The sequence below is a fragment of the Schistocerca gregaria genome, chromosome 4 (genome assembly GCF_023897955.1).
Source record: "Schistocerca gregaria isolate iqSchGreg1 chromosome 4, iqSchGreg1.2, whole genome shotgun sequence".
Taxonomy (NCBI): domain Eukaryota; kingdom Metazoa; phylum Arthropoda; class Insecta; order Orthoptera; family Acrididae; genus Schistocerca; species Schistocerca gregaria.
In genome coordinates this window covers 486,010,724-486,025,354 of record NC_064923.1, presented here as the reverse complement: position 1 = coordinate 486,025,354, position 14,631 = coordinate 486,010,724, and the positions used below count along the sequence as shown (strand labels likewise).

Sequence of the window (14,631 nt, the reverse complement as noted above, 5' to 3'; positions counted from 1 at the left end):
TATTTTGCAATAAGCTATCAGTCTCAGACATACCAGCCTCACTCATTCACATCTATATAAAAAATACCACCTAGTTCAGATCCAATAATTCCTTCATCTGTGCTACATTATCAATACTATTACTATTGTCTAAATGTAAGTGTAAATTGGGGATCCTGTACTTGTTTTTAATCGCCCCAAAACTGTGGACCTTTATTGTGGCAGACTGTCGTTTCCCGAATGGCCACCTATATGATTGTTTCTTCTAGTAAATTGCACATGGTTATCTCCATTGTTGCTATTCCGCTGACGTTCAAAATCTCTGTCTCTATTACTGTGTTGACCCTGAGAGAAAAAAATGGTTGAAATGGCTCTGAGCACTATGGGACTTAACATCTGTGGTCATCAGTCCCCTAGAACTTAGAACTACTTAAACCTAACTAACCTAAGGACAACACACACATCCATGCCCGAGGCAGGATTCGAACCTGCGACACTGAGAGAAGTTACCGCCATCTCTGTTTCTGTAGTTGTGACCACTGCGATCTCTATCTTTTTGAATGTTATTGTAAATGCTTATTTCTACTGCCCTATTTAAAAATTGTTAAGACAATCGTAAAGTCTGTGTGCTAAATCCCACTGCAACCTCTCTGGTGATCTTTTTTTTTTATGCATCAATCAATGGCATGTCATGGAGTGCTGATTTCTTAAGTTTATTCTTACCATACTTTTTCACTGTACAGTCTTTATTCCTGTTACTTGGACAATTCAGAAATTCACTTCTATTTCTCCATTGTTCAGCTAATATATTTTTTAAAAACTTTTCCAGTCTTCGGTATGTTTCCCACTGAGTTACTTTTAGATTTAGCCAAGGCTGAGCTTCACCTTCAATACATCCTTCAACAAATTTGATCTTTTGGTTATCACTCATGCCCAACACAAAACTATCTCTACAGTGGTGTAGAAAATCCACTAGATGTAAATTGTCTGATAGAAAACTTTCGATTGGAATGTTGGACTACGAAATACCATTATTTGAATACAGATTGTTGTGAATGCAATTTTCCTGAACTACAGAAGTTTTTTGATCTAAAACATTTACATTAGTTAGCATGCTGTCTTCTACATTTAAATTTTTTTGATCTAAACTACTGAAGTTCTGTTCCATTTTTTCTCTGCTGTCTTCTCTTGAACTCCGATGTCATTAATATTCTTCTCCTGTTGTGAAGATTGTGCATCTAAGTCAGTTTCCTAACCAATAGGTTTATTTACTGATACATCGAGTTTTTTATTCACACTTTTTAATCCATCTGACAACTCATCGTTTAGCTCTGAAAGCTGATAACTAAGTTGGTCTATTTGGCATTGTACCCTGTCCATTTTATAACTGGTTTCCTTTAACTGATCATTGACTCCACAAAATTTGCTATTGTTATCTTTGATTTCTGTTAACTCATCACTAACTGCTCTCAATTTTCCCAAAATCAACTGCATAACATCGGTTTTCACTGCTTCTTTGCTATCTACTCTTTAAGTTGGTTCAAACATGTCTAGCCTGTGTCCTACTGCTTTCACATCTGTGTCACCCTCCTCGTCTCTATTCGTTTTCCTAGCAATCTCACGAGTCCACCGAAAAAAAAAATTAATTTCACAAATGGTTTGTACTTATCTTCTATGATGATCTTTGTCGTAGTTGTAAAATCCTCTTTCAGTTCCTCTAGTACATCATTGCTGATATTATCTTGTCACTGTTAATCCGACTCAGCAGTTCCACAGTCTTCTTTCGTCGAGTGATTGGAGCTCATTTATCAAAAAACTTCAAATAAAGAAAAACTTATCCTCACTTCTTTGGCAAAAAGTTCGTTTCAGTCAACAGATCACGGTTAAACAGTGCTCATGCCACCTGCACCTTACACTACAGCTGAATCAATAAATATGTTATACAAAAGAAGAAACAACACCTTGTGGATGGTTAGTGGGGTCCTCCATCGAGTCCTTTCCACAGTGATAATTTTTCTACATACCCATGAAACAACCTCTGGCAGCAACGTTCAGAAATTATACGCAGAAACTTCAGTGATGATGAAAGTTTCGGTCAGGTCTCGATGTATATTCAGATACGCCTGACGGTTAAGGCAACAGTTAACTGAAAGCAGGAAATCTGGTTCTGAGTCCCAGCTGGCCACAGCTTTTGAATAGAATGAGGGGCAGTATTAAAGTTTTAAATATAACCTTTAAAAAGAAACAGCTATGTCCATAAACTTAACACTGCTGTTGGTCCTCCTCTACATACTTTCTCTTCAACGTGACTCATTTTTCACAGTGAAGGATGATTTGACACAGATCTTGGTTGTAGAAGTCTGTATATTTAGCTGTTCAGGAAAGGTTCAACATCAAAAATCACCTTACAGCCATCTAGATTTACATGATTACTCAGCAACTCACAGTTAAGTGCCTGGCGGGGAGGTCATAAAACCACCTTCAAGCTATTTCAGGTATTTTACCCTCGTTGGAATTATGTTCTGGAGCCACCGATCCACTTCACAGAAGTCGTCTACAAAAAGAAGTTGATTCTAAGTAACAACAAAAAAACTGTACTGAATTTGTCTACAATGAAATATTGAATATACATAAGTACCAAAAAAAATATTCATACGAGATGGACGTGATGACTCATGATGATCATTCTCGACGCATGTCCCTGTTAGATTCTCAACCTCCTTTTGCTCCTTAGCAACATCTACAACAATGAAGAATATGTGCCTCACACAAGTGTATACGAAGAAAAAGTAGTCCAACATCAATATATTAGAAGTGCATTTACGTTCTTGGCTGCATTTTGGCCTCCAGCAGCTGTTCAATGTCCGTCCTGCCGCAACAGCGAGATCAAAAGCGTTATAAGCACGGGTTACGATCTTAATATGTCAAGAGCTGTTTTGTGATCATGTACAGAATAACATAGAAAGTGGAGATGTACTTGCATGATGGCAGCACAACCTCTTTGGCTGGCGGCTTTCAGAGTACAGCTGCTGCTGCCTAATGCTGGAACAACAGTACACATGTTAAAAGTACTTGTTACTATTTTAATACTTTAAGAGACGTTTTATAAACATGCAGACTATCACATACAGAATTTGGTGATGTACGGTAATTACTGATGGTAGCACAATCTGTTCGGCTTGCCTGCGACTTTCAGTTCTCAGCTGACTTTCTAATTTAGCCACCATTTTGGGAATGAATGCCAAAATAGTAAGAGAAAAGGAAAGAACTTCTTCAATCACTTATTATGAAAATTTATCACAATCTCGAAAAATCTGAATACTTCGCTACGAAATTTTATAAATGTCCCAGTTTGAGTTCATATTTTTTTTCTAAACACTTAGATGGCAATTGCCTTAAGTTTGACCATTTCTCATCACCGATGTCGCAGGCATAGCTACTGGCTGGCCGTCTCATATTGTGGGAATCACACAGACACAACCAGGCACTGTCAAAGACTGATGGTGATTGGAGTGGGCGTTAGGGTTCATACTCTACCCTCTAGGACCAATAGAAAGTCACAGTCCCATACCAGCAAGTTACCACTTGCCTCCTTTTTCTTTAACAAGATTTAGTGCAGATGCCTGCTGTGAGGGAGGTAGACTTCCGGGGCAAGTAGGCAGTGGGAGCTAAGTTAACATTCTTTGTTTGCTGGTAAATGGCTGCATGTGGCTGGGAAACTGAACGCATCTATGTCTGTAGAAAAACGCCCTTCGTTAATTCTGGGACCAACAGACAGTGTGACATTCCTCGAAATACATGTTTTTGCTGATTAGGGCACAGCTCTGGGAGGAACATGCCAACCTTCGAAAACGAATCTATTGTGGTAGATGCCCACCACCATGCGTCTTTGGAACGGCAGCTTACATTACAGTCACATGCACTATCTCCTTTACCACTGGCCGCCCGCCCCAGATACCCCCTATGAAGCTGTGTGGAAGCGGAGGGCATGCAGGCTGCTAGTGTAGGCGGTGGGGGCGGCTCAGCGTGTGTGCTTGCCGTGGGCAGCTTTGGAGCCTGGCGGGCGGCTCCCATGGGTCAGGTACAGACTACCAGACACAGCACCAAGTGGAAACATACCCGCTAACGGCTCAATTGCCAAAAATGAGAATGACTTTCGTTAAGTCGCAAACTGTACTCTTTCCAATTAAAATGTGCTTTGTCGCCCTATGTCAAGCAACAAAATGCCCCTCATAGATGTTATTCAGGGAAGTAGTGGGCCCTTTGGTGACTGAAGAATAAAATAAAGAAAATTCTGAAAACTAGTAAACGTAATGCATAGAAACCTACTGTTAATTATCTTCACTGCTATTGGGTGAGGAGGGGGGGGGCACCAATAACCGAGTGGAAGAAGCATATGTTGTCGGTCAAACTTACCAAAACAATAACTGACATGCTCCATGTGTACTTGCCACCAACATAGCAATCGGTAACTTAAGGTAGAATTGCAATTGCAATGAAATGCAGACATTCAGCTGCTGACAGGCGTTGATACATATCAGTGAGGACAGTTGAAAATGTGTGTCCCAACGGGGACTCGAACCGGGGGTGCCCTGCGTACATGGCAGGCGCTCTATCCGTCTGAGCCGCCAACGACACAGAGGATAATCCGACTGCAGGGACTTATCCCTGGCACGCTTCCATTACAGTCCACGCAATACATTTGTAGTGCCCCTGCCCACTATACTCATTACTCGTGCCAGTGAATCTACCGATTACCGTAAGAGTTGGTGTAATGTGAGCACATCCGCACTCAGGAAGATCATTGGCCGGTATGACTTATCTATATCAAGATGGTATCTTGCAGCTCTAGAAGAATGAAATTACAGTGAAATCCATACCTTTAGCTGCTTACAGTCGTTGATAAATATCAAAGGGGACAGTTGAAAATGCGTACCCCGACCTGAGCGTGCCACAAATAATTCTCTGCAGTTGCGCTGTCCTCTGCGTCCTCGGTGGCTCAGACGAATAGAGCACTTGCCATATAAGCAGGAGATCCCGGGTTCGAGTCCCAGTCGGGGCACACATTTTCAACTGTCCCTGTTGATATTTATCAGCGCCTGTCAGCTGGTAAAGGTCTGGATACCATTGTAATTTCGTTCTTCGAGAGCTGCAAGATCACCAATGGCATCCGTTCTTTCGGATACGTCCGAAAGAACAACTACTATCTTCATATATTCATATAAGCTAAGAGTGTCCCGTGTGTTGTCGAAGCAAGTACTGTGGCTGACGTCTGGGTACTGAGGCTGTGGCGGAAATTTGGAGTAACACGTGCGAAACGGAAAACAGGTAGTGCTCTATTAAAGACATACAGTCACCACACAAACTCTGCATTACATCAATCTAAATTTGAATAATACCAAATATGATAATGCTGCTAAGATGAAGTGCTTATTTCAGGATTATTAAAGCTGTGTAGACATTAAATGGATCAATCGACATCCAAGTGGTTCAGCAGGGGGAATAAATGCGAATATTAACATAAACATCTGTTATTAATTTTCCAACTGATTGGATGTTGAAAAATTTAGATAGTCGAAATTGCCAATAAAGATCGCAGCCTTAAATCTGTTTGGTTGTTGAGAGTATTACCAGGGAACTGTCTTGTGGACTTCATATTACGTACAATTCTTCAAGCACGTTTAAAACAGCTCACACTCTCTCTTTATGTAGTTGTTGTGGAGATCTGAAATAGAAATTTGGTTACCACGTGAGATGTAGGCGCAGATTTCGCACTACTCATATTCTTTGAAACACATTTCCAATACTGCACATATTCCCGGTGTACTCCTGGCAACAGGCATTACAGGAAACTGATTAAACCCTGTGTTATTATACAGGTTGCTGGTTGACTCTTCCCTGTGTCGATTCTTGGAACCTACGTTCTACGGAGTGAAAAATGCTTGACTTAGGTTATTCTTTTTTAAATGTTTACTGATTCTTTCTGAAAAGGGCCGTAGTAGAAAACGCGGTGGTGGACTACTGGCCATTCAAATTGCTACACCACGAAGATGACGTGCTACAGACGCGAAATTTAACCGACAGCAAGAAGGTGCTGTGATATGCAAAAGATTAGCTTTTCAGAGCATTCACACAAGGCTGGCGCCCTTGGCGACACTTACAACGTGCTGACATGAGGAAAGGTTCCAGTCGATTTCTCATACACAAACAGCAGTTGACCTGTTTTGCCTGTGATGCCTCGAGTATGGAGGAGAAATGCGTACCATCACGTTTCCGACTTCGATAAAGGTTGGATTGTAGCTTATGCGATTGCGGTTTACCGTATCGCAACATTGCTACTCGCGTTGGTCGAGATCCAATGACTGTTAGCAGAATATGGAATCGGTGGGTTCAGGAGGGTGATAAGGAACCCCGTGCTGGATCCCAACGGCCTCGTCTAACTGGCAGTCGAGATGACAGGCATCTTATACTCATGGCTTTAACGGATCGTGCAGACACGTCTCGATCCCTGAGTCAGCAGATGGGGACGTTGGCAAGACAAGAAACATCTGCACGAACAGTTCGACGACGTTTGCAGCAGGATGGACTTTTAGCTCCGAGACCGTGGCTGCCGTTATCCTTGACGCTGCATGACACACAGGAGCGCCTGCGATGGTGTACTCAAAGACGAACCTGGGTGCACGAATGGCAAAACATGGTTTTTTTACCGATGAATCCATGTTCTGTTTACAGCATCATGATGATCTCATCCGTGTTTGGTGACATCGCGGTGAACGCACACTGGAAGCGTGTATTCTTCATCGCCATACTGGCGTACCACCCAGGGTGATGGTATAGGGTGCCATTGGTTACACGTCTAGGTCACCTCTTGTTCGCATTGACGGCACTTTGAACAGTGGACGCTACATTACAGATGTGTTACGACCCGTGGCTCTACCCTTCATTCGATCTCTGGGGAGCCCTACATTTCAGCGAACGAAAGGCAGCCTTTTCACATTTCATGGGTTGATTAACAGACCGATGGAGAACCGTGTTAGTGCTTGACTGTTTCCGGTCAATACCAATAACAAAAGTGCTGTCACTCAATGTGATTAAAAGGTCAAGGTAAGGATGCGTGCCATTAACACTGTGTTCGATTGTTTATTAAATATCAGACTGGTGCGAACTCAAATTTGACAGTATCCATACTATTCCAATCCAAAAAGGAGATCATGGAATAGGTGCATTGGAGTATACACAGATGAAGCTCGTTCGGTGTCTGGAATTCATTGTGGATAGTAAGTAAGTGTTAAAGCTGTAGTTGCTCGTGCAGAACTGCCTCACTGCATAATGCATTGGGAAGCTCTGTTAATATCATTAAAACAAATTCTATTACATCAAGTGTTTTTGAAATGCTGTATGAGTTCAAAATGGTTCAAATGGCTCTGAGCACTATGGGACTTAACATCTGTGGTCATCAGTCCCCTAGAACTTAGAACTAGTTAAACCTAACTAACCTAAGGACATCACACACATCCAAGCCCGAGGCAGAATTCGAACCTGCTACCGTAGCAGTCGAACGGTTCCGGACTGCACGCCTAGAACCGCGAGACCACCGCGGCCGGCCCCTGTATGAGTTGATGGGTGCTGAACAATCTCAGCTGCCCTGTTGTTAGTAAAGCTCAATGGCTTTCGAGGGGGAAAGTGCTAAAAGGAATGTTTAAACTGAGGAATGCGGTATTCTGTTTCTTAAAACAGGAAAGTCATTTTCTGGCAGAATGTTATAGTAACGGAAATTTACTATTGAAAATGACTAGGCTCATAGACATTTTTGAGACACAAAGTATACTTAAAATTCCACTTCTAGGCAATCAGGCGACTATAATGTCTTGGAATTAAACAGTGAAGTAGTTTATAAAGAAATTAGAGCTCTGGCAAAAACATGGAAAAAGGAGTGCTAGATATGTTCCCTAACCTAGTTTCACTGTTAGAGGATGCAGACAATTCGATACTTCCAATGGAGACAGAAGTCTGACTGCTTCATCATCTTTCAACAGTACAAGTTCACATCGCGAAATATTTCAGCAACCATTTTGATAAATTGAATTGGATTAAAAATCTATTCAGAAATGCTCCCGGATCATCATGGCTAACCATAAGAGAGCAAGGACATCTTAAGGCGAGCGGTTCTAGGCTGCTCATTCCGGAACCGGGCTGCTGCTACGGTCGCAGGTTCGAATCCTGCCTCGGGCATGGATGTATGTGCCGTCCTTAGTTGAGTTAGGTTTAAGTAGCTCTACGTCCAGTGGACTGATGACCTCTGATGTTAAGTCCCATAGTTCACAGAGCCATTTGAACCATTTGAACAACTTATTGATATCAGTTGCGATGGAATGTCTTTAAATTTGTTCCGCGTCGTTGTTGGAGTTTCGGATACATATCAGCACGTAATTCTCAACGTTGAGCCAAAATGCAGTGAAAATCAAGATTCCTTTTGCCACAACATACATGTGGGAGAGTGAGTTTTCAGTTTTGGAGGCTCTGCAATCCAACTACCGTTCGAAGCTAAATGTACGCAGAGAACTTCGAGTGGGTGTCTCTGCTATTACACCAAGTCTTGAGAGTGTTCCTTCTCAAAAGGAAACTCATACATCACATTGAACTATGCAATTTCAATATTTAATTCTCTGGTAATACTTGCTTTCTGAACAGTAAATTTTCCTTATCTGATAGTTTTTGAATAAATGAAAATGTGATTAAGGCAATCAATTTGTTCCGTATGTTTGTTACAATAATTCAAGTAGTTTTGGTTTTTTTTTTGCGTAAAATACTTCTAAGTTAAATTTGATAATACAGAGAACGTGGGATATAACATAAAAAAATGACTACTTTTATTAATCAAATCGGCTGCGGGGAAGCGTAATACTATTTTTGGTCCTGAACGGGGGCCCAGAGGAAAAACCTTTGAGAACCACTGTGCCAGATTAATACATAATTCTGAGTCGGAAGTCTTTAGGGAAGTGGTGGGATACGTATTACTGCATGGAAGAGAGTAACAGAGGTATCAAGATACTTCATGCGAATGACAATATAATATAATAGAGGAATAATTTAAAAGAACGTGTAGTATGAGTAAGTGGAACCCCAGTAACAAAACCAGTGGTAAAGAACAGTTCAGAACATAGCAAAATGCAGGCTGGTCGGTAATTAGAGAGCAGAAACAACGCAAAAAATGCTCTACTGCCCATCATAATGACGGACAGTGTAATCATCTCGCAGAATGTTGATAGGTACGAATACGGCAAAAACAACTGAGATGTTGATAGAAACGTACGTCTTGGTTATAAGGCCAACGCTCAGATTTTACAAATGACAGGGAAATAATAATAAATATGATCCCTGTCTCTCATATACGGCGATTAACGAAGTTCAGCTTGCAGAAGAATTGCAGGAATGCTAATGAGCGAACAGCAGGAAAAAGCTAATAACTGTGTTGACAACTGCAAAGTATACGACGGGTTTTGCTCTCCTCTTCACTTTACACAATTCACTTGGTTCATATTTTTGATTCTATCGCACAGGACTCGGAAAGACTATCGAATAAAAACAAAGCATTCCTGACGTACTTGCAAAATAAACAGAAAGACATAATCAAATTACTATCCGCAGCGGTTTTCCTCGAACAGATTTAGTGCCCAGTGCCCATTGTTTGTTCGTAATTTTTTAAAAAAGGCTTTTTACTTTACCGCAATATTCTGTTGACTGTTCGTTAGGGGGATGTGAGATAAACCGTTATTTAAAAAGATATATAGTATATTCCCGTTCTCGAGTGAGAAACTTAATTAAAAGTTTCGAATAAATCAAATTAAAAGGAAAAACAATGGCGAATCCATACAACGAACTTGCGAGACAGGCTTTTCATTTGAACAGACAATAGGGTGGAGTGGCGAAACAGTTATTTTAAATTAAATCGGTTTAGCTGAATATAGCTCTGGAATATACTTCGTGAAACCAAAAGGCGAGTTACAGCAGTTTCAATTTACCCGACTTGCTCGCCATGCTTTGATATTCTGCAGACTTCTTGCTTCTGACGGCGGGAGGTGAAATGTTGACACACTTTCGAAACTGCGAACAGGAAGACTCGAGTTTATAACGGTTATTACAAAACTGACATTTTATGAAAGCAGCTGAGATGTCAGTGTAGGCGTATTGTACTTACAATTAAGTGATTCGTTAACTTCGTTTAGGCGATATCAAATTATTCGTTTAGGCAATGTCAGATTATCTATAAATGGTATGGGACTCCGTTGTTCAGTAGGTCCAGAGTGTTACGAACAACATTATTAGTACAAGCATCGTAATTCATTAATCACGTAAGATCTGCATTTCTCTACATGTTGTTCAGTTACGAATGCCAAGAGGAATCCTAGAGTGGATGATACTTATGTAATCCATAGGGGATTACTGATTGGTGAATACTCATAAGAGTCAAAAGTGATGAAGAGACAAGGAAAGTACACAGCACAAGCAGAAAGGTGTCTGGGCTAAAAAAAATGCCAAGTGTTCAGTTTAAGGCCTCAACTATATGTATTTTGTGGCTCGTCTTAAGGAATTACGACGAAGAGAACTGAAATCACTCGAATTCTCTTACGGGACTCTATTATTTTTCTTACAGTTACATATTCTGATGCGTTTCAATTTTAAATTCAGTTCTGGCTGTAATTATTCCGCATCTCCTGTTGTTGTACAAGTATTTTCATTTTTGTACTCGAATTTACTGTACACAAGCTCTGAAAGGAGTGATACAGCAAGCTTCCAACGAAAAGCTAGAGAAGGATACTTGTATATATGTGTTATACCCATTAGTTTCGTCATTAAGTCCATGTAGTCGGACTCCTGGTGTGTTCCTAGCAAAAATAATCTAGTCCTTACATGTTATATGTGAAACCTTACAAACAGAGAATTATTTCAGTTTTACGAAACCTTGACCAAACGATGTTCTAAATAGAATGTCAATGGAAGTACTTTGCACGAAACATCTTAATAACGCATCTCAAGAATACGTCGGGATGGATGCTGCCAAGGGTTCAAGGCAACGTGCCCAAACCATGAGGTTCGCTTATAGGTATGCAGGATTCGGTACGGCACATTAGAGACACTAATTATTTCATGGATGGTATTTTCTGCACAATTTTAAACTCATGATTAGTTACTGATTCGAGTTGGAGAGAACATAGGATCTCTGCCAGAAGTTTCAAGACCACGTTTTAAAGAGATTTGTTGCTTTCTAAAGAACGGAACCTTAAGAAATGAGCTAGTATATTTCTTTAGAAACCATGCATCGCTGCCACCACTCCGCCAAGTCTATATTTTCTCCCTCGAGACGTCATCAGTAACCTTAATGCAGCGTGTCCAACCCTCCAGCGACCCGTGATGTTGTCCCTTCAAATTGTTACTGGAAGTGAAAAGGAGTCCAGTGACACCAGGAAAGGGCTATACTGTGGCTTAGATAACGTTGCCACAATTGTTTCCGTTGAGAAACTTGCACGACAAGGGCGGTGTGGCTCGGCATGTTGTCGTAATAAAATTCCAGTAGTTCGCAATGTCTTTCGTAATTTGTTTCACCCTGTCACACAAACGGGTGAAGACTTGAGTGGAAAACTGACCATGTACTGTTTGTTCTTGAGGCAAATATTCAATTTGAAGAACACTTTTGAAGTACAATGAACAGTGAGATGTGTCATAACCTTGGATTTCCTGATTTGGGCCTACTTTGGATGGGGTGAGATTTCTTGGATCAGTCGCCGCTTTGTCTTTCTAATTCAGGATCATTCTCGAAAAGTGCAAATCTCGTCGTCTGTTACAACTCTGTCCCAATAATTCTGGTCACTTTAATGGCGTTCGAGCAGCTCACAACATTTCCATACACGGATTTGCTTCTGTTCATCGGTCAGAACATTTGAAATCATCTTTGCGCTGACCTATCTCATCCGTAATTATTCTCTCGAAATACAATAAATATCAGATTTCCGCGTATTGCAATTATTTGCTACCATTCTTCCATTTAGATGTCGATGCCAGTTCAAAACCTTTCGTACTTTCTCCATATTCGTAAATTCTTGGCTTGGACATGACTCCATCTAAGAAGCCTTTCCGAATCAGATCCACCGTTTCAGAGTGCTATATTTTGATTTAGCCCAAAACTTGACTGCTTATCGCTGCGCGGTTAACCGCTGTATCTTCAGTCTTTACGTATCAGAAAAACGACTGAGATAAGTCGCATTCGTTAGCTAAGATTTCTCACCACCGTTATCGTCTAAATTGTATCGCTCTAGCAGTTATCCTTCGCTGGAGAATTTAATTCTGGAAACTTTGGAACAAATCCTGAGCGCATAACTTGACTTAACGTGGTAAGTTGACAACACTTATCCTGTGGCATGGAGGAATAGTTAGTTTAGAAATGAAGGAAACTGGTGTGAAAAAATGTATCTAATAGGTATACCACGACTTGAATACATTGAGTAGATGTAAGCTGCAGTAGTTATGCAGAGATGAAGAGTCGCAGCACAGGCCAGCATGGACAGAGCGAGGTGGTGCAATGGTTAGCACAACGCACTCGCATTCGGGAGGACGACGGTTCGAACCAGCAACCGACCGTCCTTATTTAGCTTTTCCGTGATTTCCCCAAATCTCTTCAGTAAAAAGGCCGGGATAGTTCGTTTGAAAGGACGCGACCGATTTCCTTCCCCATCCTTCCCTACTCCGATGAGACCGATGACCTCGCTGTTTGGTCTTTTCCCCCAAATCAACCAGCCAGCCAGCACGGAGCGCAATAAGCAACCGGTTCTTGTTCAACATCAACAACATCATGTACAATTAGAGAGGTTATTAGTAGGTAGTAAATTGATTCTGACAACTTAAAGACCTGCAATAAATACTATTATACCTGACAAAGTGTCCACAATACTTTTAAACTAACGCACTATCGGTAAGGACTAACGACTGTTCGCCACAGTACCTTAAATAAATTTAAGCCTTACGGTTTCAGAATCAAGTTCCATTATAAGAGAGCAATCCAAATGGTCTTAGGAGTTGCCGATGCTGTGACAATACTCTCCTGCCTCAAATGGCCACTAATGTACTATCTTTGAATGTGAATTAATTGGGCACTTGTTCGTTCACTGGAATGTAGGGAATATCGCATGCTCCAGCGGGTCATTATTCTGGGAGATACACTGATCCCAATCATGCAGTCACTTGCAGCATTTTACTTTTTTCTGGAAGTAACTGCTAAACAAATTTTATCGAGCACAGTGAATGTTACTTCCCTATTATATTTACTTACATAAATGTGCTCAAATCCTGGCAGTTTTAAAGCAACTGGGCACTGCCGGTGTTATGGAATGGAGCAGAAAGTAACAGGAAACTCTGTATTGATATCATTAGGTTGCTGCATTGTTGCAATGTATTACTGTTAATATCTGGTCTTATACGTCACATGCTACCGATCTGATAATGGGATCCTTCCGAAACATGTCATTAGCTGACGAAGAAAGTTGTTTTTGCCTTATCATTCAAAAAATAAACTCTTAGATGCTCTGGATTTCTGTCCTTGAAAATGATTTTAGCTCATAATTGTTTGTTATGTGCAACTAGCAACCTGTTATAAATACAAATTATGCACTGCAATAGCAGAAACTGTACAGTACCCAGTGCTGTACCATATATAGATTGTTGTTAAAAAGAACTTCATTTTCAAAGAAATGTCGACAGTGTCTGCTATATGTGGCTATATAACTTATTTTATTTATCTATCAAATTTCGTGGTACCAGGTGAGACAGGCCGCGGTGGTCTAGCGGTTCAGGCGCTTAGTCCGGAACCGCGCAATTGCAACGGTCGCAGGTTCGAATCCTACCTCGGGCATGGATGTGTGTGATGTCCTTAGGTTAGCTAGGTTTAATTAGTTCTAAGTTCTAGCGGACTGATGATCACAGATGTTAAGTCCCATAGTGCTCAGAGCCATTTGAACCATGTTTGAACCAGGTGAGACAAACCTACTTTGTCAACGAGCTAGTGGGCTTGTAGTGTCCAGAACACATTACAAAATCTGTGAACAAAGAATTAAAGAACTAATAAAACACGAGAAACGAGAGTGTACGTGAAACAGATTACAGAGAAACTACTGCGAGGAAATCCTGTACAGAATAGGAGTGCGCCATAAGAAAACTTTTCAACTTCGATCTGAATACTTGGGATTTATCATCAAATGTTTTTAGTTCTGTTAGAAGCCTACTGTACAGGAAAACTCTGTGAATAGTGCTCACCCTTCTGTGCAATGCTTAAGGAAGTGTTATCCAGGTGTATGTTGTTTTTCCATCCAGTGTTCACTGAATGAATGTTACAATTTCGTTTGAATGAATCAATATTGGCAGCAACAAATACCGCGATTGACTATACTGAGCGCTTTAGCTTTAGACAACTGAATATATCGAAAAAGACGCATGGTAGGAAAAAAATGATGTAGGTGAAAAGTTAATATCAGTAGACATACACTCCTGGAAATGGAAAAAAGAACACATTGACACCGGTGTGTCAGACCCACCATACTTGCTCCGGACACTGCGAAAGGGCTGTACAAGCAATGATCACACGCACGGCACAGAGGACACACC

The 14,631-nt window shown here is 40.9% G+C and overlaps 1 protein-coding gene across 1 annotated transcript in view; it reads left to right on the top strand.

Annotated features, from left to right (window-relative positions):
- Positions 1 to 3,967: 3,967 nt before the first annotated feature.
- Positions 3,968 to 14,631, top strand: part of LOC126267777 (skin secretory protein xP2-like) — a 36,214-nt gene continuing 25,550 nt past the window's right edge. The window contains exon 1 of the mRNA XM_049973081.1: positions 3,968 to 4,060. Coding sequence (XP_049829038.1) covers positions 3,968 to 4,060 — 93 coding nt within the window. The remainder of the gene's footprint in view (positions 4,061 to 14,631) is intronic.